The following is a 23,269-nucleotide window of genomic DNA, read 5'->3' as shown; positions in this document are numbered from 1 at the left end:
TATGACGTTGACCTACAAAATTGTCCCTGCCTCACTGTGGGAGCATTTGCTTTACTTAAACCTTCCATTATGGGCAGGAAACAAAGTTACCTTCTGTCAACTATGACACGCTATAAAAGAAAAAAAGGAATGGGTGATGGTGGGAATATTTACATGGGTACGAAACGGTCTGAAATTCTTGTGTTGTGTCAAATGTTACACCAATTTATTCCAAGCTCAGCTAATGTTACTGGGAGAATACTGGATATTTATATTAGATAAGACATGAACCCACAGCCCCATATGATTTCTAAAGTAACATGAAATGTATCAGAATGTCTTGCGTACTGTTCCACAGAACCTGTATAGATAGCACGCAAAACATAGAAATTACGTGGTCAAACCTCACTATCTATTCAACTATCTATTCTATTCTATTCTTTGACAATTGTGCTACCTTGTTAGTTGTGGAGGTGTTACTAAATATGCTATAAAATAGAAATAAACATCTCTATATATTAATGCTTCAGTTCAAATATAAATAAATGTGAAGTAAAAGGACCATTTGATGAAAATACAATCCATGCTTGAGAGTGACTCATTGAACATGGTAAAGTGAACATGGCAGTGGTAGTGAGACAGTGGCCATTTCATTTGTCAACGTCATGTGTGGCAACCCGTAGGCTAGGGAATTTTTGACCGGGTAATTTCACAAAAATCCAAGAGCAAGAGCAGAAAGGTGAGAGCAGAAGTAAAGGTGCAACGCAGCAGCCTGAGACGGACTTAACCCGAAGCACAGGACGTTTGTCCAGCAACAGTAGATATGTTTACAAGGTTTGAACAGGAGCAGAGAAAAGTGCTCATGAATAGGAACTATTTCAGAGAGAGAGGGCAGGGGAAACATTACAAAATCAAATTGTAATACATATTTCTTTCAGAAATAAAAGACTACTGTTAAATTAAAGGAACCTCAGGCCAAACCCTGGAAACTGAGTCATTGATCCCATGTGGAAGATATTGAGTTTCGCCAAGATGGTTATGACGTTAGTCATTTCCCATGGTACACGTTGAGCCTTATTACAGACCATGACTAACATGACTTCAACATTAGAGAAATTGTTGAGTTTTTTTCAAGATTAAGCCTCCACATGTTCAGTATTCTGTAGGGTCCATTTATCCTTATTTCTCAGTTAATTAAAGTAATTGACCTTTGAGATTTGACCCTATTTATGCTGTATTTTCTCAAGCGACACTTCCCCACCTGCTTATTCAAGATTAGTTATTAGAGAAGTGTGAACAAAATTTGTTACTGCACTTTAAGGGTCTAGATTGAGACAAGAGGTATTTCCCTCTGGGCACAAGCTTAGAATACCTTTCGGCTGTGTGTCTTAACATGAATGATATGTTCATGGGGCGCCTGTGGGGCAAAGGAGTTAATGGATGCACATGAGGATGTACATGGAGGTATTCCATGCGATTCTCTGTAAATCCTCCTCCATGGTTTCTGGGTATAGATGCCTTCATCTCTGCACATCCCATCCATCTATACTGTCCAAGTTTCATGAGAGAAGACGATCCCCTGCTCTGCTCTCCAGACACTCAGTGGAATGGCTTTTAGCATTACGGAGAAACAGAGCCAGTTGTCAGCACTACAATTGACCAAGCCATATGCTTATATTTGAAGTCGCTATATTTAGAGACTGTTGTGCTTTGCGTTGATCCCAAAAGCAACAGGGGATGAGCACTGGAAGCTGCGGTCATGCTCTCAATCTGTCCATCACTAACGTTGAAAATGCTGATGGACATTTAGTGCGAGGCAATCAGATTTTAGTAAATATTCCACTCAGTTTCCCTATTTTCTCACCTTGTTGCTATTGCTGTCCACTTAATGTTACCACCTGTGGTTTTTCCCATTAATACCCATGAGTACATCCAGTTTAATCCATCTTATTTAAAGTTTAAACATCAGACCCTAAGTTCCGATCTTATTATAGTTGATGTGTCATATGACTTTTCTGGAAGAGCAGAAATTAGAGGCAACATGAGTTAAACATTTTAAATAGAAAGTTACCAATTTAAATTGTAAATTTGTGTTTTCTCCGATTGTGTCACATATGTTTTATAATCATTTTAGAAAACCATACTTCTTGTGCTATAGTAGTGATCAGTCTACTATTATGAGTGCTGACAATATTATGTCCCAATGATGAATGTAGCATATGTTGATCATGGTGAAGCCCAGAGTACTCAGACACTTGAGATCGTTCTTTTTTCTGGCTGAGAGATGTGGCACAATATCACAGAATAGCCCTGCCAGCAGCATCATAAAAGAAAGAGAGAGAGAGCGAGCGAGAGAGAGAGAGAGAGAGGTGGGGGGAAGAGGGAGGGAGAGAGAGAGAGGGGGGGGGTCTGCTTGTGTGTGTCGAGGGGGGTGTCTCTAAGGGATGAGCGTGGCCAAGTGTCCCGCCACAGCACTACCATCAGTTTCTAACTGTGACACTGTGTGATCATCTGGCTCTGGTGGATATTAATAGCCCTCAGTCAGCTACAGCGCCCCCCACACACACACAACTCCCCCCGGCCCACCCACTCCTCTCTGCCCTGTGAGCCCCTCGCCCCTGCCCCCTTCCCATGCAGGCTTGACTTGTTGTCCCTCCTCCTGTTTGCCACGGGAGAAGCAGACTGACGGATCCAAGCAGCAGGCGCAGGGCTGTCAAAATCCAACACAAGGGAGAAACGCAACAGTTCCGAGCAAACACACAGGAGCCTCTCCTGTCCTTCTCTTCATTCCCCCTCTGTCCAGCTCTCTTCTTCCTCCTCTTCTTCTTCTTAATCCTCGTCCTCCTCTTCCTCCCTGTCTCTTGATGAAGATAATACCTGGTAGGTCTGCAGGGTGGGGTTGCTGTGGTGTGTCTGTCTGAGTCTAACCGTGTCTGTCAGGCTGCTGGCTGAGTTCTTGGCAAACGCGTGAAGTCCCGTTGTGTTCCCAGTCTGTGCACATACTCACACTAAACATAACAACCACACACACACGTTCACATTTAACAAATGTCAACCTTCACCCACTGCAGTACAGATTGTATTCCATATTTAACCCTGTCCACAATGTGACGGACTCGGTTGGCTGCCTCATTTATTTTCCTATATCCAAAGATATGTGGAATTGTGGTTAGAAATGGGCCAGCGCAGTGGGGGCAATGTCAACCCCCCCTAACACCATGACCACCCCCTCTTCCCGTCACCTTTAGGAGGTGTATTTCCTGCCATCGGATGGTTGTCAACAAGTAGGGGCAACCTGTAAACAGCGCATTAACTTCAAACCTGTGGTTTACATGCGTGTGACAGAAATACCAGTATGTCTCTGTGTGAGTTACTTCAGTTTTCAGCTGTAAAAGTAGGAACCATCAACCATTCTTCTGTACAGTATCAATGTAATAGTGTTCGAAAATTTAGACAGGGTTTTTTAAAGTTAGTGTTTTTTATTACATTTTTAATTGCTGTGCCATCAGATTGTTGAAAGTTCTTTTTTATATGATAAAATCAAAATATTCTGTATTTTTTTTGAGGCATTGTAATTGCAAAGTCTTTCCACTCTGGATGAACTGGATGAAACAATGAGCTGGACTGACAAAGGGACATTAATGTCTTTATTGGGTTTTGCCTTATTCTACCAAGGATGCAGTTAGCAAGCCTCATGTCTGATAACAATGTGGCTATTTAAATAAGATTGTTCCATCAGATTAGCAGCTTTATGTAGTTATATTTCATCCTGCCAAATCACTGGCAACAGTTGAATTTGGATTAGGAGATTTAGAAGATATTCTTTTGTTCTCTAGTTTTGTGTCTTTTAAGAAAATCAACATATTTTCTAATATGCAACCTTCTTCAGATGGGACTACAAAGCTAGGTAAACACTCCCGTGCTCTTCTCAGTACATTAGTGTCCGTGTCATTAAGGTCTGAAAACAGCTGAACAGGTCAGAGGAAGACGTTCAGTCATAGCTCCAGGGTCAGGAAAACAGCAGGGAGAGTACATTTTTTTTAAATGTCCCTGCTGCCATACACGCCCATGCCGCCCCACTCCCCCATTCACCCCCCACCCCTCTGAGTTAAGGCCCACCTGTCACAGCAGACCACACTCAATCCCTCTCATCTCCTATAACTTATATTTCTTTGTCACAACAAATGCTTGTGAGGCCCCACGGACCCACTCTCCCCGCCCTGGTGGTTTTGGGGCACTTAGTCTCCCTGATTATATTTTGGTGCTTGAGAAAACCCAAGAGGTAAGGTTAGAGAACTGCTCCAAAGATATTTGGCTAAAAGTTTAAATAAGCAATAAAGAGTAACATGTTTGTGAAGTCACAAAAGAGCTGTAGCATGTTCGCTTTAGCTCTTCCTCTGCCCGTCTTAATGCTGATTTGGGTGATGATACTGCTACAAAGGGAAGGATTGCAAACTGAATGTCTGTTTATCTTGTGTATCATGTGTGAGAATTATTCTTGACACTGTTCATCCCCGGTCATATTACTAATCCATATGAACTTCCCGTCTGGCATGTTTACCCTCTGCATTAGTCACGTTTATGTGTAACCGTGGAAGCTGTCAGTCGTTGAAGACAGTGACTGCTAGCAGGGGCCACTTGGGCAATTCCAGTGTCATGCTGCCATGTTGCCACCCGCAGATATGAAGAAACTGTTATTACTTGAAGTTTCAAAAGGATTAACTTCTGATTCCTCTGACAGCGTGTGAAGGCCTTGGTGCACAGACACGAAACCAGCACAGGCTCCACCCACCTCGACATAGCTCATTTTCTATTGTTGCACTGCAGAGTGGCTGATGCGATTGCAACAATGTCTTTGTAAGGTCCCTCCCAAACGTATCTAGTCATTGTGGTTATAGATCAAAGACCTGTGTGGGTGTGTGTGTTTGTGTCTGTGCTTGAGTGTGTGCGCGATACATATAACACCTGCCAGGTCGGAGGAGGCACTCCTAGTCCTCAACACTGTCTGCCAGCCTTTTGAACCAGAACAAAGGACATAAATGTGTGTTCATTGGCAACACAAGACTTTATCCAGGAATTACCCTGAAGAAATACTAAATCTGTATGCGTACAACTCCGGGCAGAATGTGTCCTCTAATACTGCAGATAAACAATAAGCCGTCTGATCCAAGTCTGTCACCCGGTGATAAAAGCCGCAAACGCTCTTTGTCAGGCACACCGCCATCTTTGGCTGAACTATGTGAAATATCTTAATGACTATTACATGGATTTTCATATTTTATACAAAGATTCATTGTCCTGATCTAGATGATCTACTGACTGGTATTGTTTTTCCATTCGATGCCCTTGGTCATTGTATCAGTAATATCTCTGGGGAAAGTTTCCACATCATGTAATCTAATCTAAGATAGTGTCTGAGAGATAGGTGACTGGTAAAAAGGACTAGGAAACAAGCCTTTAGATAATATTTAAGTTCAGGTGAAACTCAGTTCAAGACATTAGTTTGAAAATGATGCAGACAAAGGCAAAACTTTGTATCTACTAAGTAAATAAAAATGTGATATATATTATGTTTTAGGTTTAGTTATGTTTAGGTAGGTCGTAATTATATTAACGTTCCTTTTACGGTACTTTAGTTGTGCTTGTGTAGTTTGTAATGTATCCATATGTTGTAGTTCTTTCTCAACAATTCAGATATAAGTATGCTGTAATAAATCTACAAAAACCCAGGTTTCGCTTGGCTTGGCTGTGATGCTATACCTACTGTCTCTGCCTCTAGTTTAAGAGAACGTGGAGTAGAGGGTTATAATCTATTGGATACTTAATCCTATCTTCAATTATGGGGGCTCCTTCCTACCTGTTATACTCTTAAATCTAACTCATTATGGTCTTAAGTGTAACTCGTTGAAACATCCAGAAACCCTGAAATCAGTACCCGCCAAAAATAGAGATACTTGTGGATGTGTTTCGAGTTGGCTGAAATCAGTTTTAAAGTAAGGGACATTGTTCTTTGTACAATATCCTTTATCTTAAAATGTTAAAATGTGCTTATTTTGATAAAGTCATAAGTCATGTGACTCTGTCGTCTAAAGACTGATATCTGACTGCTGTAACAGCTCCTCAGTTGATGTTTACGCAACACTGACGTCGTAATGATTCGTCTGCTCATGTTTTATTTTCCGAGATGCTGTCGAGTTAAAGGGGCGGCAGCTGGCGTCCGTGCTACTCTGTGCTCTTCATGGGGGATTTCTGGTCTTAACTGTCCCCTTGACCATTGGCGTCCATTCTGCATGATGACAGCTCTGTCCTCTATGCAATCACTAAGTCCTCAGCTTGCGCTATCACCTATTACAGCACTGAGAACACTGGACACTGGACCCCTAGGATTTCTTCTGCGTCCGAGCACTTTGAGCTCAGATTGAGACTGGTGGTAACATGGAAGTTAACATTCTCTCCCGACCCTGTGGAAATGAGGTCGCCTGAAAGGTCATGAGGAAAGAGGGCATGGCCAAGTCGGACTGTAAATACTGAGTGTCACACACGAGGCCCATCAGTCGGCATTCTCCCTCTGAACTTTGACCTTACATCTGTGTTTGTTTTCCCTTTCTCAGACTGTGAACGATGGCATGTCAACAATCCAGGGGCCGAGCGTGATATAGTGTTGCAGATTTTCAAAGTCCCACTGCAGTCGTCACAGCAACAGCTAATCAGACTAAGAATTCCTGTTAAATGTTATAAAGCACTGGGTTTTTCCTATAGGCTTTAAATGGGAAGTAAAATTTTGCTGGGCTTAATTCGTTGGTGAAGAATTTTCCTCGCTGTTATTCTGAGGTACAGGCAACATGTGTCTCTTTTGGCTAAATAAAGCTCTCACACCAGCTGAGAGCTGTGAATTTGCAAAGTCATTTTTTACAGCGCTGGTAAAGCACAACATCCTGTTTGACATGCTAAGGCCACGGGTGTAATTTAATCATACATGCTGCCAAGCATAGGGCTCCTTTAGAGATGGATGTCAGGCCCTCACGGAGCTGTGTGGGCAGCGGTGGTTGGGTTTCTGGCTGCGGCTTTGGACTGGTTTGTGGAAAAGCCAGCAAACTTCCTGGAAACGGCCACAGCCAGAATCCCAGAAACCCAGCTTCCACTTACTATACACAGTACACAGGGTGTGTGTGTGTGTCTTTTTTCCATGAGTGTATGTACGCAGCCTCAATTGCCTGCACCAGTGAGACTGCCACTGGTGCAGCAGTAGGCATGAGTCATAGTACAAACAATGAACTCCCGCCTCAGAGGAGCTCAACAAGACTTTTGGACACAGCTCTTCTGTTCTGTGGGAATAGGGAACAAACTCCAGTGAGTGAGAACAACCCACATGCAGCAGATACAGAATCTTCTAGACCTGATTCATATATATGAGCAGGAATGTAACCATGGAAACGGAGTGTATGCAAACCCCTCATGACCCCCATTATCGATTTATCAGCAATCAGTAGTTCATCGAGTAAACAGTGACATCAAAAGTTTACCTAAAGATGCTGATGTCAGCGTCAGTTTATAACTGGGGCCTTTGTATAGAGTTATATAGAGTTTGTGTACTATAGAAAACATCTGTTCATAATCAAATACGAACCCATATACATGTTTCTTGGGTAATTTATTATCTGATAGTTTTTTCAGACTGAGTCAAGCTTCTCGTCTCTAGAGGTCACATCTGTCACCTCTGCGCAGTTATTGTTGTCATGGAAACAAATATCCCAACTAACTACGATGATAATTAATCTGGAGCTAGCAGCTAAGCTTAGTTAAGTTTGGCACCACACCAGTAAATAAGCAACTTGCCTGACTGTAGAAACGTAACACAATCCCAACAGTGAACAGTTTTTACACCTTATATTGAATTTATGAAACAATGCAACTTCTTAATGGATGAATGAATGAAATTATTAAATGATATGTGATGTAGAAGTGGTTGTTGGTTGGTTTTGTCACTTTGCTCAGAGGCACTGTTGTTTATTTAATAATAGACCTGACAAAAAGTTTGAAATGAAATGGTTGGAAATTAAAAAACAATATTTTAATTAAAGATTAAAGGATAAAAAAGACAAACATTGTTTTTTTCAAGCCACACACCAGTAATAAGGTATGTCCTTCCACTGCAAGACTACCATTAGTAATTTTTTCCTCACAGTTTTTAACAGTTTTTATAATTTTGAAATTATAAAAATGTTCAACTTGTTACAACTAACCATTTTCTCTACCCGTGGTTAAAAACATTTTTTATTAAAAGACTGCAAGCAGGTAAATGAAAGATGCTGCTGTGTGAGTGATTGTGACCAGTGCAGCATGTGGGACATCAGATAGCTTCCTGTTCAGTCCAGATTTTAGAGGTCGTTGTCCTCTAAGAAGAGAACTCAGCCTATTCAGGTCACTTTCCCTTTTAAATGTGACCTGGGAACAGCTCAGCTCTACCCTGCACTAAACTGTCACACCCTACCGCTGTCTGTCGACAGTGGGTGTGTGTGGGTGTGTGTGGGTGTGTGCTGGAGTGAACTTCTTGGTTCGCTGCAATGGTTTGTTGTTTGTCGTTTTTTACTGTTCAAACAAGTGACGCAGCTGCTGAGTATATGACGTTTGTAGATCTTCAGAAAGCAAAATCTGCACACAGCAAACAGCTTGTGTGTACATAAACTAAAATAATGACACTGAGTCCGGACAAATGCCAGACTCTGATAAATAGGGGACTTAAGGGCGGGGCAGTTTCCTTGACCTGAGAGGAAAACAAATCATTAAAAAAGTAACTCGAGAAAATAGTTAGAAGTCAATGAGCCAAATGTTGTTTTTTTTATAGATCTAATAAAATGCAACATGACACTATTGACAAAAAAAATGCAATGACAAACAACAGGCAAAGTTGACGTGACAATAATGTTGAATTACCAGTCTGTTATCTTGTGTTTTGTCCATAAGTGATTGGGGCAGGGCAACTTTCACCTGTCATAAAGTGGCTGCCGTTTCTCTTTGAGTCTCCCTACACCAGATGGCACTGTGTGTCTGAAAAGCACGGCTACTACGGGGGGATCTTGTTGTGCACGTCTCCAGCAGAAATGTAATGGCTGCATTGAGGGAAATATCTGCACGAGATGAGCTTGTACGGAGAGAAAGGAGCTTGTTTCTGTACAGTAAGATGTGTTGTGCAGGTGAGGGCAGAGAGCGTACCTATGGACTGTGGGTGGAGATGAAGTTCAAGTAGTTTATTGGTGTGTGGTATGTTCAGCTTGGTGGAACCACGTGGTTGTTACTACCAGAGTCAGGCCTACAGAAAAAAAGGTTAATAGTTTTAGATTTTATAGTTTTTATTGACTGGTTAAATCCTGCAATCCTATAATATTTCGTATACTGATTTGCATTACTCCATAACATGCTGCTTTTCCACCCTTATTGATACATATATATTTTTTTTTAATTTCATTTATTTAATCGTAATTTTGTTTTTAATTCACATAATTTAATTTAATGGAATACAGTACCTTCATTTTTTAAATAAATGACTTTTAAAGTGAGTATTTGTTCAATATTTTGTATTAATATTTGTATGGTAAAGATTCTGTACTTACTGCACTTTTTATGTAATGTGTCTAACTTTATATTCAGTAGATAGATATGAAGTACATATACAAATTTAGTCTATTTTATGATTATACCTCTGAGGTACTTTAATACTTCTCAGATTGTATATAGTCAATATTACAACATCTGTGCGTCTCACAACCTGTTTAATTACAGACTGCGGCGAACATTTTTTTACGTAAAGAGACAAACAGATATTCGCCTCCAGCTCCTGCTGCTGCTGCAATAAATCCCACAGTAAAAGAAGTGAACAACGACCTTGCGGAATGTAAATGTTATACAACCATCCACAGGTACCTTGGCACACCTGTGTTATGATGGGAGGAGGCACTGAGGGAACTCCTGAACACAATAACAAGTATGTCAAATAAAAGACGTGCAGCTTGATAGACTAGAGGTCACGACTGATCAATATATGAAGCTAGATTGTTTAAAGCAAACCTTGTAGTATTGTCTAGTTGTAAATGACTAACTGCAATAAGAGTGGTTTCTCTATTTTTTTCTAATGTATGTCATATGTTCATGGGATGGTTCTTGTTTCTATATCAGTAATGATCCCCAGATGTCCCTAGAACTAAAAATGTTTTGTTGGTGGTTTGTTTGAGGAAAAATGTTTCCAATTGACCAGATCTTTGTTTACTTTCATTGTTATATTCCAGTTAAATCCTTTTGTAAGATCTGTTCATATTTCATAACATGTCCATGAAGCTATTATAGATGAAAATATAATAATTTATCATCTCCTGTCTTATATTATTATTTTTTTTGAAAGTCTTTGTTTTCCAACCCTAACATTTTTATTTATGAAGCAGTCATATAATATTCATCTGTGAGGCAGTGGGGCGTGGCTGTGCTCTGGCCCCATCTACTGGTTAAATTATTGAACTGCTTTGCCGTCACTGAGAGAAGTCGTAGAGTATGGTGGGTGGAGGAAGGTGTTTTCCTTTCCACGTCAAATCGGTCAGTCATCAGAGACTCCCCCACCTCCATATCTAAAAATACAGCCATGAGTTAATCTCAGCTACAGTAGCCTATGCGTCAGTACATGGGGTTGTGTGTTTGTAATCGTTGGCTGCCATAGAAACGTCTCTCAACTTCCCTTTTTTTCCACAGTTACACGGGTGTTTGGAAACTGCCGAGCCTGAGATAGCATATGGAAAAACCAGTTGTCATAATAATGGCTTCAATGATCACCAGGGAAATAAAAGACCTACTATGTGATCCAGGCTTACTTATGGAGACAAATATTTCAAGGAATAGTCCACAGCTTATTCCATAACAATTTAGCTCTGATTTATGACTAATTAATCACCTGATACTTAGGCTATAGCTGAAATAACCTTCCATTAGCTATACCCCTTATTCTTTTAGGGTCAGGGGAGGGGGGGCTGGAGCCAATCCCAGCTGACATTCGAAGAGGTGGGTTCTAGTAAGCAGTGACAGTCCATAGTAGACAAAACAGCACAGCATGAGCAGTTGAGAAAAGTAGAAGAAGAGAGTCGCTGTGGGGATGTAGGAAACAAAGCAGGAGAAAAGTTTTAATCACATCCAAAGCCATGGTTTTGAGCGTTTTAGATTTACAGCCTTGAAAAGGCAATTTTTAGGATGTTAATTAAAAATTCTGCCACTCACCACTTTTTCTGACTTGCTCTTTATTCAGGCATCTCATTTAGTGAACCACAATGAAGAACAATGTCTGCTCTACTTTGCAATCGCACACACTTACTTCGGTCGGTTACCTCAGCTTTGATCTGCAAGTGTTTTGTTCCCCTTACCTGCAGAGGGCGCCACATGCTGTTTTAAATGTCCTCCTCGGTGCCATTCAGACTTCATCTTCCTCTCCTACTTCACCTCCCACTGCCCCTGTTACATTGGAATTCACCAAATGAAATATCAGTAATGGCCACAATCCCCAGATGTGAGGCTTTCAACATAGGCGTCTGCAGCTCAGAACTGAGCTATATTAAAACTCAGCTGCTGTGGCTAATCCACAGGCTTGTTGAGTCTGAGTTAAATTGGGTTCGCAGCTCCATCGTTGGGTCTAATTTTGAAGACTTCATCTGAGGTCGGCTGTCAGGCTGGAGATCAGTGCGGATGATGACTGGACTGTGAGTCATGGTAGAGTTATGACAAACATCCCTGTGATTAAAGCGGACACTAAGAAACCCCTGTGTGTCAGCCTGATGAGTTTATAACTTGTGTGTATCTCATACATGAATTCAGACTGGTTATTTATAAATTTTCGAACATTCTATATTTTTAATCAGTTACATTACCATTGAAATAATAATCGATATTAAAGACCATAAAAGCATCCAAACGTCAAATATATACAGTCACATAGAGTTACTTGTTATCGTTCCCTTTAAAGAACAGGGTTAGAAACACAGTGCAGGATACCTGGTTTATTGAACACACTTCACATAATTAAACACAATTATATCATAACAACGTAACTTTTGAAAAACTCATTGGATTTTCTTGACTGAAAAACAAGCTGCCTTTGATATTGTATTATTCTTTTATGTTCTGTAATGTGCTTAACAGCCTGTCCCCATTAATGCGGATATTTTACAAAACAACCTTTTTCTTCTTTGTTTGGGCCTCTCATCCAAACACAAACAGTGTTTTAAGTCCCAAAAATTGATTTTACAAATGCCCTCCAAAGCATCTTGGAATCTATAACGTTGCAGCTTACTTCACTCATGCCCACTTCTCCTTTGTGTAATGAGCATGTATGGCTATATACCTGTTTCTCACTGTTTGGTTCAAATTTACAGCTGCATTTTGCATCACTGCACCACGTTACTGGCATTCTCAGGTGCCAAGCTCAATACGTTTGAGACCACAGCGTCTTTGCATTGTGTTGATGTAGACTTTATCGCCACATACTGGCCCTGCCTACTTGTTTTAGTGTTCTTTTGTGGACAGATCGATATTTTGTAAAGGTTGTGTTGACAGAATCTTAGTTTTTAAATGGAGAAGAAAATATCCACAGTAGTGTAGACAAAGCCTAAGATGATTTCTCTATTAAATTCTTCATCCAGGTTACATTCAACAAAATGGTTTAAACATGTTTTAAATACGGTGCCACATACCAGACTGTTTGAGTCATGCAGTGAGCGTCACAGCTCTTTTGATCTTTATAAATCCCAACCGATCCAAACCCAGTCCTGTTGTGAGGATACCTCTGCAAAACACAGCAACTACACTTCTGTGTGTGGCTGTGATTCAGGTGGCAGCTACCTTTCACTGCCTCTGTTCCTCCCCCTCTCATCGGTCATCCTCTTCACAGAACAACCAAGGTGATAGTCTTGGGTGTGTTTAGGCTGCTCCTAGTTTTATCAACATTCCTTTCTGTTGTTGGGTGGGGTGGCCAGATATGTTGGTAAACCGCAAATGACAAAGACAAACCAGGGGGGTCAAGAAGAGAGGGATGAGGAAAATGGTAGTAGAGGAGATGTTACCTAATCTGGGAGAGCAAATCCCTTCTGCAGCTCTTTATCCTCCACAATGAAAGGTGTTTTCTGTCCTCCCACTATCCAAACCCTTGTATTTGCTTTGCAGTTGAGCAATTTGAAAAACCATAATGACACACTCTCAGAATTCTTTTCTCCTCTGATTTAATGGTCTTTTTTTTTGGAGTCCTCTTAATCCTTAAATGTAGGTGGTTGTTACCCTAAATTACTGCAATTGCCACTATTCATTAGAGGCATATACACAATATAGTTTCCTGTCTGTAACTTTTGTTTATGATTACCAGATTGATAGAAAAGGATTAAGTTAAAAATAAATGGACTCTCTGTCAGATCCATGTGAAAGAGCAGATTATGTAAAGGAGTTTGGAAAAACTTTCTGATACAGTTTTGTTCACTGGGATGTGGTTTTCAGGACCACAGACGTGGGAGTGCGATAGAACAAACCCATGATGTCAGTGGACAGACTTGTTTATGATAATAACACCAAACCATTTTCACAATAACGGAGTTTGGCAACATAACCAGGTGCCTGCAGCCATGCTAGTGGCTCTGCAAAACAGTATATATGCATAATGTTAAATGCTAGCCTCAGGATGCTAACATGCTCACAGTGACAAAGCAAGCATGTTAATGTTCACCTGGTATAGTAATATTTGCCTTAGTTTTGCATGTCAGAATTTGAATCAAACTGCTAAGTAGAACTGAAGTTAATGGTAATACTATTATTTGTGTTTTGTCCCACACATTTCCACCAGAAGATGGTCATAGTCATTACTAGTTATTCTAAGGGCAAGATGAAGATCTTATACATATTTGATGGTGATTTAATCCAAAAGTGTTTGAGATTAATTTACTCAAAGCCAAAGCCGCATGATGGCGCTAGAGGAAGAATAAAGTCAGTACAACTCATGGTCTAAGGACAATGAATAATTCTACCAAGTTTCATGCAAATCCATCCAAAAGTTGTTGAATTATTTTGGAACAAATGTTGGCCTAACAAATGGACAAACAGTGCCAAAAAATGCTGCATCGGAATGAAAGCCTGTAAAGTCAGTCCATTGTATCACAGTCATATGCTGGGACCCACTCCTCATCTTTGACTGCATGAGTACGTTCATGCTGACAAGTGACGACCCAGTAGGCGCCTTCAAAATATTCCAAAGGATTTTTCACGCTTCTCATCCTCAACGGTCAGCATATTGGTTGCAGAGTCATGGGCACCAATGTGTTTTACGAATTTCCAACGACGAGTTCTATAGGAAAGAGAAGATGATCTGTCAATGTAGCAGACGGTGACGTAATGTCCAAGTCTGATGGGCACACACGCGAAAGTGAAACTCACTTCTAAGTCAAGAAAGCAGCCAGTAATATTTTGGCGCATGTCACATGTTAGGATTGTTATTTCATTGAGTGAAAAAGGGGTGTGTTTGATTTGGGACCATCCCATCCCGTCCGAATTCATGCGCTACACAGTATCCAATTCGAGACACAGCACACATTGATAATGCAACATTAATGTGGGAGGGACAAACCCAACAATCCTGTCACTTTCATCATAGACTCAAACTTCTCATTTAGAAAGAAAATACTATCTCCACATATTTTCACCACACTCTTCCTCCTCCCAAGTATTCCATATGGTTTGGATGAAGCCAGATGAGGGCGCAGAGTAATAAGCATGTTGAGACCTTAATGATATGCCTCCTTTTTGGAGGAAAGATCTCATGACTAAGATGTTCCACACTTTCTGGATCCCATCTGGGTTTCCTGCTCGTGTGTCCCATGAGGTTTAGGAATCCAGCTCAAGCACTGTGGGTGTCGGTCAATGTTCCACTGCCACCGAACGTCACAAGTTCTCAGTTACCTTCTCATGTTGCCTCTGCATCTCAGATAACCTTGAAAAACCAAAATGCTCTGTTTGATTCTTTTTAATTCTTCATTAAGAAATGAGCCTCTAATTTACCTTTCACTTTACAAAATCACATGTATCGTTTCCGTCTGTATTTTACAACAGTAAATTTCGTAATCTGTACGATTCCTTTTCCTTTTTTAATCAACCTCTAATCTAACCACACACCACTCCTTAATTCCTTTGCTTGCCTAGACATTAAATGGAACTAGAAAGGTGTGTCTCAAAATGTGCTAGCGTGGCTTAAATGAGTCAACACACACACTCACACACACACTTTTCACACACCGACAGAGATTTACACTGACACATCCAGTACCTTCATGTTCATACAGGTTTTCAAGACTTTGGAAGAAAAAGGGTTTTTATATGCCAATGATGTCAGACAGGGTGGGGCACATGCCGTATATAGTCACCTCGGGGCTCGAGGGGCATGATTTAGCAGAGGACATAGGACATACAGTACATATACTAGATAGATGGGGGACCATTATGGACGATACAGAGCTTGCCTGTGCTGCAAGAAAATGTTTCTTTTAAAATAGAAAATAGCTACATTTCCCTCTTACAAAAAATAGTTGCATTTTTAAGCAATGGAATTCACCATTCCTTAATTTAATACACTCGTGAATATTGCAACTGGCCATATTTGTTCTAGAATGACCAGTCGGTGATAAAATCTCATTAATATTAGTTTTGAATATATTGGTGACTGGTGAAAAAATTATTTTACTCGCTGCATGATTGTTTTCTATTCATGCTAACTCTATGCTTCAGCAGAAATGTAGCTGATGAAACTGCCAAAAAATAAATTCTGTTTGTCATGTAGATTAGATGTGACTTCATTGCTGAACTGCATTTCTGTGTTTGGTTAGAATTTTCTAGTGAAGCAAAAGTAATAATCCTCAAAACTGCTCAAATTATACCTCATAATAAAACACGTTCTGTGCCTCCCTGGCAAAATGCTCTGGAACTCAAGTGAGGCATACTGCGTTCTTTTATTTTTTAATTAAATATCAAAAATCAGGAAATGTGTTGTAAGGCTGATAAACGATTCTGGTCACATCAGGTAAAATATCATCAAGAGTCTAACAGACGAGACCTAACAGAACAATTAAGTTTGTTATCAGACATGACAAACTTCGATGCAACATTGACTTGACAGAATAGCATTGATAGAAAAAGAAATGCACACATTTTCTCCACAGGAAATATACCTTCCAAATGATTAATTAGACTCGTCGATCTTAACATGCACAAACGCAGTCAAACATGTATTAACGTATTAAGAGGCTGTATTTCTCAGTAATTCAGTGATGTACTAGTTGAGGCCATACATCACTGTCTGGAATTTAAAGCCACCCTTCCCACAACTATCTCTTCCACTTTTTCTTGTCGATCAGTGATTCTTAATGAGAAATGTCTGAGGAATGCTGGGAACAAATAATGATTAACCAGGAGATGTATTTGTGTGTGACTGAGAAACCTTTATCTTTTTAGACTTAAGTTATCAGCCCCATCTTTTATGATTTTTTATATCCCCAGTGACTCAGCGCACGTGTGTATTTTGTTGCGCAAATGAAGTGATTAAGTGATCGTCCCTGCAAGTTACCACACCTCATCCATCCACGCCTTTCCCTCCTCTACCGCGCCTGAGACTGCTAGAGGAAGGGGTGTGTTTAGAGCCCTACCCACCATGTCCTGTGCACTCTAGCACCACTAAACACACACTCGCACATCACACACACAAGGACAGGCCCAGACTTCGTAGCCCACAGGCATCATTTGCCATGAAAGGAATAGAGTAAGCCGAAGAGAAAAAGAGGAAAGAAAAAAAAACTACTTACGGAGGAAAAAGACGGGCAGAGCCGAACCCAAAGAGGGAGTGAGGAGGTTGAGAGGAGAGAAGGAGGGAGAGGGTGTGTGACGTGCTGCGTTGTTGCCACAGGACTGCACACTTTGGAACAAGCTGAGGGCCAGTGGGACAGATATAGACGCCAGAAAACAGAAGTTCCTATCAAGGGGGAAAACCACCAAGGAGATTTTATCATCGGGATTATTATTGTTTGTGCTGACAATCAGTGACAATGACCTCTCCGCCGCAGAAGTACAGGAATTTCTCCTCTGACAGCGTGGGTAGGGAGAGGAACCACTCTGACGATGGTTATTTCCAAGGGATGCTGAAGGCTACAGACGGCAGGAAAGGTACCAGTATTGTGGCAGTTAATGGAAAACAGCTTAATTGCAAACCTTAATCTGGATCTATGTGTTTCCATGTGTGTGAGAAGCTGCCGGGCAGGAATTAAATGTTCCAGGAAGCATTTAATGTAATTTCAGCATTGGACAATGTTCAGGTTGTAGGCTTTTGTCTGCAAGAGCCTGACGAAGTTGCTGTTGGAGCTTTATTGGTTAGCTTGTTGAATAAGGTTTGGTTTTTTACATTAGTAAACTCAGCTGTCAATGCCTTCTTTCATGGTACAGGTACTTTGACTGTTGTTACATGATCTGGAGCAATCTGACGTATTTAAAATCACGGATGTGGTCATCCTGATTGTACTGTCCAGTGTTTCCCCACACAGCCACTTAAAGCAGAATACTATACTTTTATCTAATGCATCAGCTGCTTCCTCTCAGTGAATTGGCCAGCAAAGCACATGCACAAATTTGTGTAATGTGACATGCATGTGTTTTGGGGGGGAACTTATGTTGGATGAATGATGTGCTAGATTTTCTTTCTTATTTTTCCCATATTCGATTATCATTCTCTGTTTTTCCCCTTGAACGCTTCAAACTGATGACATTTTACACTTCTTCCAAATATTCAGATCCTTTATTAAGTTAAATTGGAAATTAGATTACGTAGAAATAATCTATTCTGCTTTCATTAACAAGATTAAATGTACCTCAAGTAAAGTAAAATTACTCATTGTGTAGAAAAATGTCAAAGTGTCATTATTGATCACATGATTGGATACCAATTGCTGTTGGATATTTTTTGCATTGAAAGACGTATCTTGCCCGAATAAAGTAGTCAGTTTGATTATATCATCAACAATGCATCATATTTTATACAGTCTTTGTTTTGCTCGCAAAATTGTATTCGTCAAATTAACTTGAAACGATAGTTGCGTAATCAAAGGAATGCAAATAAGTCAGTACAAACATTGCCCCTGGAGTTTAGTGAAGTATAAGTTTCAAGATTAAGTACTGTACTTAAGTAAATGCACTTAGTTGCAGTATTTTGTCTGCTCTGAACTTCCGTGCTGTTTTGGATCATAAACACCACACCTCACTGAAAGCTCTTTGTGTTTGGATGACATCTGATACTTGGTCGTTCATGCAGGCACTATCTTCTCGCACACCATTCACCTGTGAAGAGCAATGAGTCCATTACTTCAAACAGTATTGAGTAATATGATGTGAATGCAGAGACTCACAGGTCAGGGTGCAGCTGCCATGGGAAACTGCGTTAGTCCACAGCAAAGTTTGTGAAACACCCCAGTGTTATTGCCCTGTTGCCCTGTATGGGTGAGCGAGTATGCTTCTGTGTGAGAGTGTGAGTGTGAGTGTGCGTGTGTGTGTGTGTGTGTGTGTGTGTGTGTGTGTGTGTGTGTGTGTGTGTGTGTGTGTGTGTGTGTGTGTGTGTGTGTGTGTGTGTGTGTGTGTGTGTGTGTGTGTGTGTGTGTGTGTGTGTGTGTGTGTGTGTGTGTGTGTGTGTGTGTGTGTGTGTCTCTCACCGGTCTCTTCACGCTGTGACATTTTGCCCCCTCGACAGGAAATGGAGCCACACAGAGGTTACGTCATGAGGCGCAGACCCTATTGGTTTAAATGATAGATGGGGAGGTTAAAAGTCTGGTGGTCTCTATATTGGGTTTCCATGGAAACAAACTTCCATAACACATTTGAGGAAGTCGTTGCTGACACCCTCCTAAGAAAACAAACGTAGCCTCTGGGCGCGGATTTCATGTTAAAGTTGAATTTGTGCCCTTTTCGTTTCATTGCTGGGCGTGTCACTCTACAGTAGACAGTTGGATCACTACCCTTAAACTGATAAGATAGACCGGCTCTGTTGTCTTGAGTTCAGTCTAGTGCAATGTGAATTGTGTGTGAGTCAGTGAAGGTGAGCTCCACATTAAAGAAAAGACTTGAATTACAACATGCTCATCAGACCACAGCCCTTAGATCAGTTCCCGTCAGGGAGCGAGAAACACTCTGATCCCTCCACTGTGCCTATCATAAATGTTGCAGTGACACACCTTGTGGTTTTTGCCATGAACTCCAACAGGGGCACATCACAGCAGGTATGCAGGGTTGTTGTATTAGTAGGTGTGTCCCTCGCCAAGACCTTGTTGTTTCTTGTTGGAAAATTGCACTTAATAGTTATGCCACGTCTTGCAGAGTGTTTTGACACTACATGTTGCCTTTGGCGTGATTTCCTTTATTCTTCTGTCCAAGAGCACATGGTGGCAGCTGTGTTAGAGTGAGACACCACCTTGCAAATGTTACATTTCCCAGACAGTAGGGGTGCATCTCCTGCAGTGAGCATTATTTGATGCTCTGACTCAGATGCAGGCGCGTACAAGTCGAGGTGTGTTTTTCCACCCAGTGATAAATTCCGCATGTCCTACACAAATCAAACACGTCTGGTATCTTGGGGATTTCCTCTTTTGTTTGCTGCTTTTATATAAAGTAAATTAAACCAGGAACGAAAACATGATGTAAAAGAATGCATCAATCATATGCTGTTATTTTAAACGTGCCACTAGCAAATTGTTCTGTTCTTAATTGGATAAAACTCATCTCTAACAGGGTAAGGTTTGGGGGTTCTCTTCAAACACCTCTCACATCTGTGGTTTCTCTGTCTTGCAGATGAACGAGATCGAGTACAGAAAAAGACCTTCACAAAATGGGTGAACAAGCACTTGATAAAGGTAAGGACCCATCCTTAACTTTCACTCCGTCTTATTGGACTCAGAAGACATATTCATTCACTCATTCCAGCCCACACATGCCCTCGCTGTCATGTTCCAGACGTACTCTATTACGAACAAAGCACACTTGTGCAGAATCAATTGGACAATGAATCTGGACAAATTTAGCTTTTTTCCAACATAGCAATGTGGTCTCACACAACAAGCACAGGGGATATCAAAAAGTCCATTTCCCAGCTTGTGGTCTAAAGCCTAATAATAAGTCTTCCACCACAGAATGCTATGTTGAGCATTTAATAAATGTGCTGAGATTTTGAGAGGTGATTGATAACATTTGCAAATAGTTGGTCTTGATTTATGTTTATGTTGGCAAGAGTTTAGATGTGCTCTTAATGTGTATTGCTCTGGATAACTATCAAAACAATGATTATATGGGATAACATTTAGATTTAGGAGTTTTGAGTCAAAAGCACAGTACAACATTGATTTTGTGTGTGCAAGCTGTAACAACAGAATTGTCTCAGAATGTAATTTGGCTTTGTGGATTACATTCAGAGACCATGAGTCCACCATTGTCTAATATCTCATCCATCCCTCACCTGTGCATTGTGTCTCTTCACAAATTATTACGAGCACCCCCGCCCTTTACTTACATAAACCTACATTAGCTAGGAGGCTATTGTTTCACTCTTGGTTGTCAGCGTTGCACGGCGATGGGGAAGGTTTACCAGAAGACTAGTCTGTCGTCAGCATAGGGTCTGTGTGAAACATCCATCAGCACTCGTCCACTCACACTTTATTCTCAAACCAAGGCCTCAGAAGCATCCAATGCATCAAACATGTTAGGAGGTATGCAGGTCAGGATGAGGGTAAAGTCAAACAGGCCATACTCCTCACTCAGGAGCTCCTCATTAGGGGAGAAAAATTACCTCTCAACACAATATACTCTCTCCAACAGAGCAGTAAAAATAGCCATGCTTGTGCCACTTTACCCATTGGCAGCAACACATTGACAGCCTCTGGACACTTAACTGCTTCCACATTGTTTGTATATTCACTCCCACAGACACTGAGCCAATCATCTTTTTACTAATGGAACAAGAGGGAAGAAAATAAGTACAAAGAGTGTTTTCCTTTCCATGAATGTGCAGTTCTACCGTACTCTGCTTCCAATGTATGACAACATACTGGAGTTACCCCCCCTTATTTCTCTAAAGCGTTCATTGTGAATTGTGGAGGGTGATTCGAAGACATCTGGACTCACTTTGCTCCCTATAAAAAGGCAAATTCTGGTCTCGGCCCGGAGCCCGTGGTGGTTAAGGCTGACGGTAGCACATGTGCTGCACAGAATCTTGGGTCAGGGAGGCTACCTGCATTCATCCCGGGCCTAAAATAAATAACTTGCATTGATGCAGGGAGATTACATAATGATTCACACTAATTTAACTTTTGTGATTATGTCTTCAGTGACAATAACCTATGTAATATAAGCAAACAATTTGTCAGAAAGTCAGAACAGACCTAAAATCTATTTGTTAGTAGATAATCCCTGCTGCAGGCTGCCTTTATGGTAGGCCAGCTGTTCTTTGCAGTTCTTTTTTTAAATTACGAATCATAGACTTTATTAAGACTTGCAAAATTTGTCATACTATGCACATGTTTGGCAGGGAAGTTGTTAACTCTGAGTTTCAAGTGTGCTACTCTGAGGTTAAACCGGTGTTAAACTGGTTTAATGGTTTAATGGTTTAATGGGTGGCTTAGGGGCAGACAATGGCTGGCCATATAAAGCCTTGAAGGCCCAGTGAGTGGTTTCCCCTGCTCAGTCATTTTCTTTTATTGTGCGGAACTGAGTGGGAAGTCAGACGGGTTGCAAAATGGAAATCTATTTTCTAGCTGATTCCTACAAACTTCACTTGATCAGATTAAAAACTATGAATGTTGCAAGTTGATCTCAGATACCAGATGCATGGCTATCGAGTAACAAGGGATCCCCTGAGGGGTTGGGCTGATGTAAAGATTACGTAAACCCTGAGGTATGTTAAGCACTTTGCCTCCCCAGACAGTGCAGAGGGCCCAGGATGAGGGTCTGTCAGCCATGTGCGCTAATGATTTTCAACTAGAAAAGTTTACAGAGCAGCTTCTTTTGTCTGCGAAATGGCAATTTGTAGTTTTGACACCCATCATTCATGTGCAGCAGCCTCTTCAGGACAAAGTGATTGAGGGCTAGTGCTGGATATGGTGAAGGTAGACGACTGGCTGCCGATAGATACCGAGCAAAAAGCTTTTTAAAAGTCTCCTAGATATGGGCAGTGGGCACTGAATATGTCATGTGCAGAATGTGGTATTTTATTAATTTGTGTTAATCTGTCAGACCTTTGGCTATTGGACTGTCAACAACAATGCAAACATGTCACTCTCTATAAAGTAGAGGACTTTTCGGTGTGTGGACAGTGAACCCTGGTGGTCACAGTGTTGGTTACCTTTTCTCTGCAGGCAGGGAGGAGCACGTCAAAGGTTGAATAATTGGTTTTGAATCTCTTGCCAACATAAATAGGCCGCTGTTGTAACTTGCAACGGAAATCAGCATTCATTCCATTCGAGGGCTGAGGACTCCTTCCCCCCTCACATGACCAAACACACCCACTTGAGAACTGAATTTTTCATTTAACAACAACAAAAGTTATTTTTGAAACTTATTCCATGTTTCATCTTTCTGCCTCACAATGTCATGCTTATCATCAAATAATCCCACTTTCAATTTCATTAATTTCATTTGTATTAATTTATTTCTATTATCATTTTCTTCCGTTCATTCAACTTCTCCATTTCTTATCCATCCCTCTATCATCCGCCATCCCCCAGCATCGGAGAGGAGCAGAGGTACGTACTTGCATGTACAAGCAGCAGCTGCATTAAAACACTTTGTGTGTCTGCTATCTGACTATCTTGAAAACTGTTCCCTCCCTTTTTTACAGCTCTCTGCTCCTGTCTAGTTTCACAACACCCTGAAAAGAAATATGCCTGTGCTTTTAGCAGATTTTTACGTTCACCCTGGTGCCTTTGGTCCTTCCCTGTTCTGGGTTTTAATCACAGCCCCATCCATCACTTTTCAGCGATGATAGCAGCTGGTATTTGGCTCCTGCAGCAGAGTTGGGCTTGGCTTGCTCTCGACTATGCATTCTTGACCTGTGTAGAATTGAACTAGAGGAGAAAACACATCTGAGCAGTGAGAAAACTTATATAACACAGCGAGGTAACAGATTAAGAAACCAATGTTAAGCACCTCTTTAAGCGGACAGTTGCATTTTAAGATCCTGAAATAAAAACCTGTAATTTCGCTGTGAATT

At 40.9% G+C, this 23,269-nt stretch overlaps 1 protein-coding gene across 1 annotated transcript in view; it reads left to right on the top strand.

Annotated features, from left to right (window-relative positions):
• LOC133014520 (plectin-like) overlaps positions 1-23,269 on the top strand; it is a 64,105-nt gene that overhangs the window by 6,387 nt on the left and 34,449 nt on the right. Inside the window, exons 2-3 of the mRNA XM_061081787.1 lie at positions 19,861-19,922; positions 22,785-22,802. Coding sequence (XP_060937770.1) covers positions 19,861-19,922; positions 22,785-22,802 — 80 coding nt within the window. The remainder of the gene's footprint in view (positions 1-19,860; positions 19,923-22,784; positions 22,803-23,269) is intronic.

Source organism: Limanda limanda, chromosome 11 (genome assembly GCF_963576545.1).
Source record: "Limanda limanda chromosome 11, fLimLim1.1, whole genome shotgun sequence".
NCBI classification, from domain to species: Eukaryota; Metazoa; Chordata; class Actinopteri; order Pleuronectiformes; family Pleuronectidae; genus Limanda; species Limanda limanda.
Note: the sequence above shows the minus strand (reverse complement) of the source record. Positions and strands in the feature narration are given on the sequence as shown.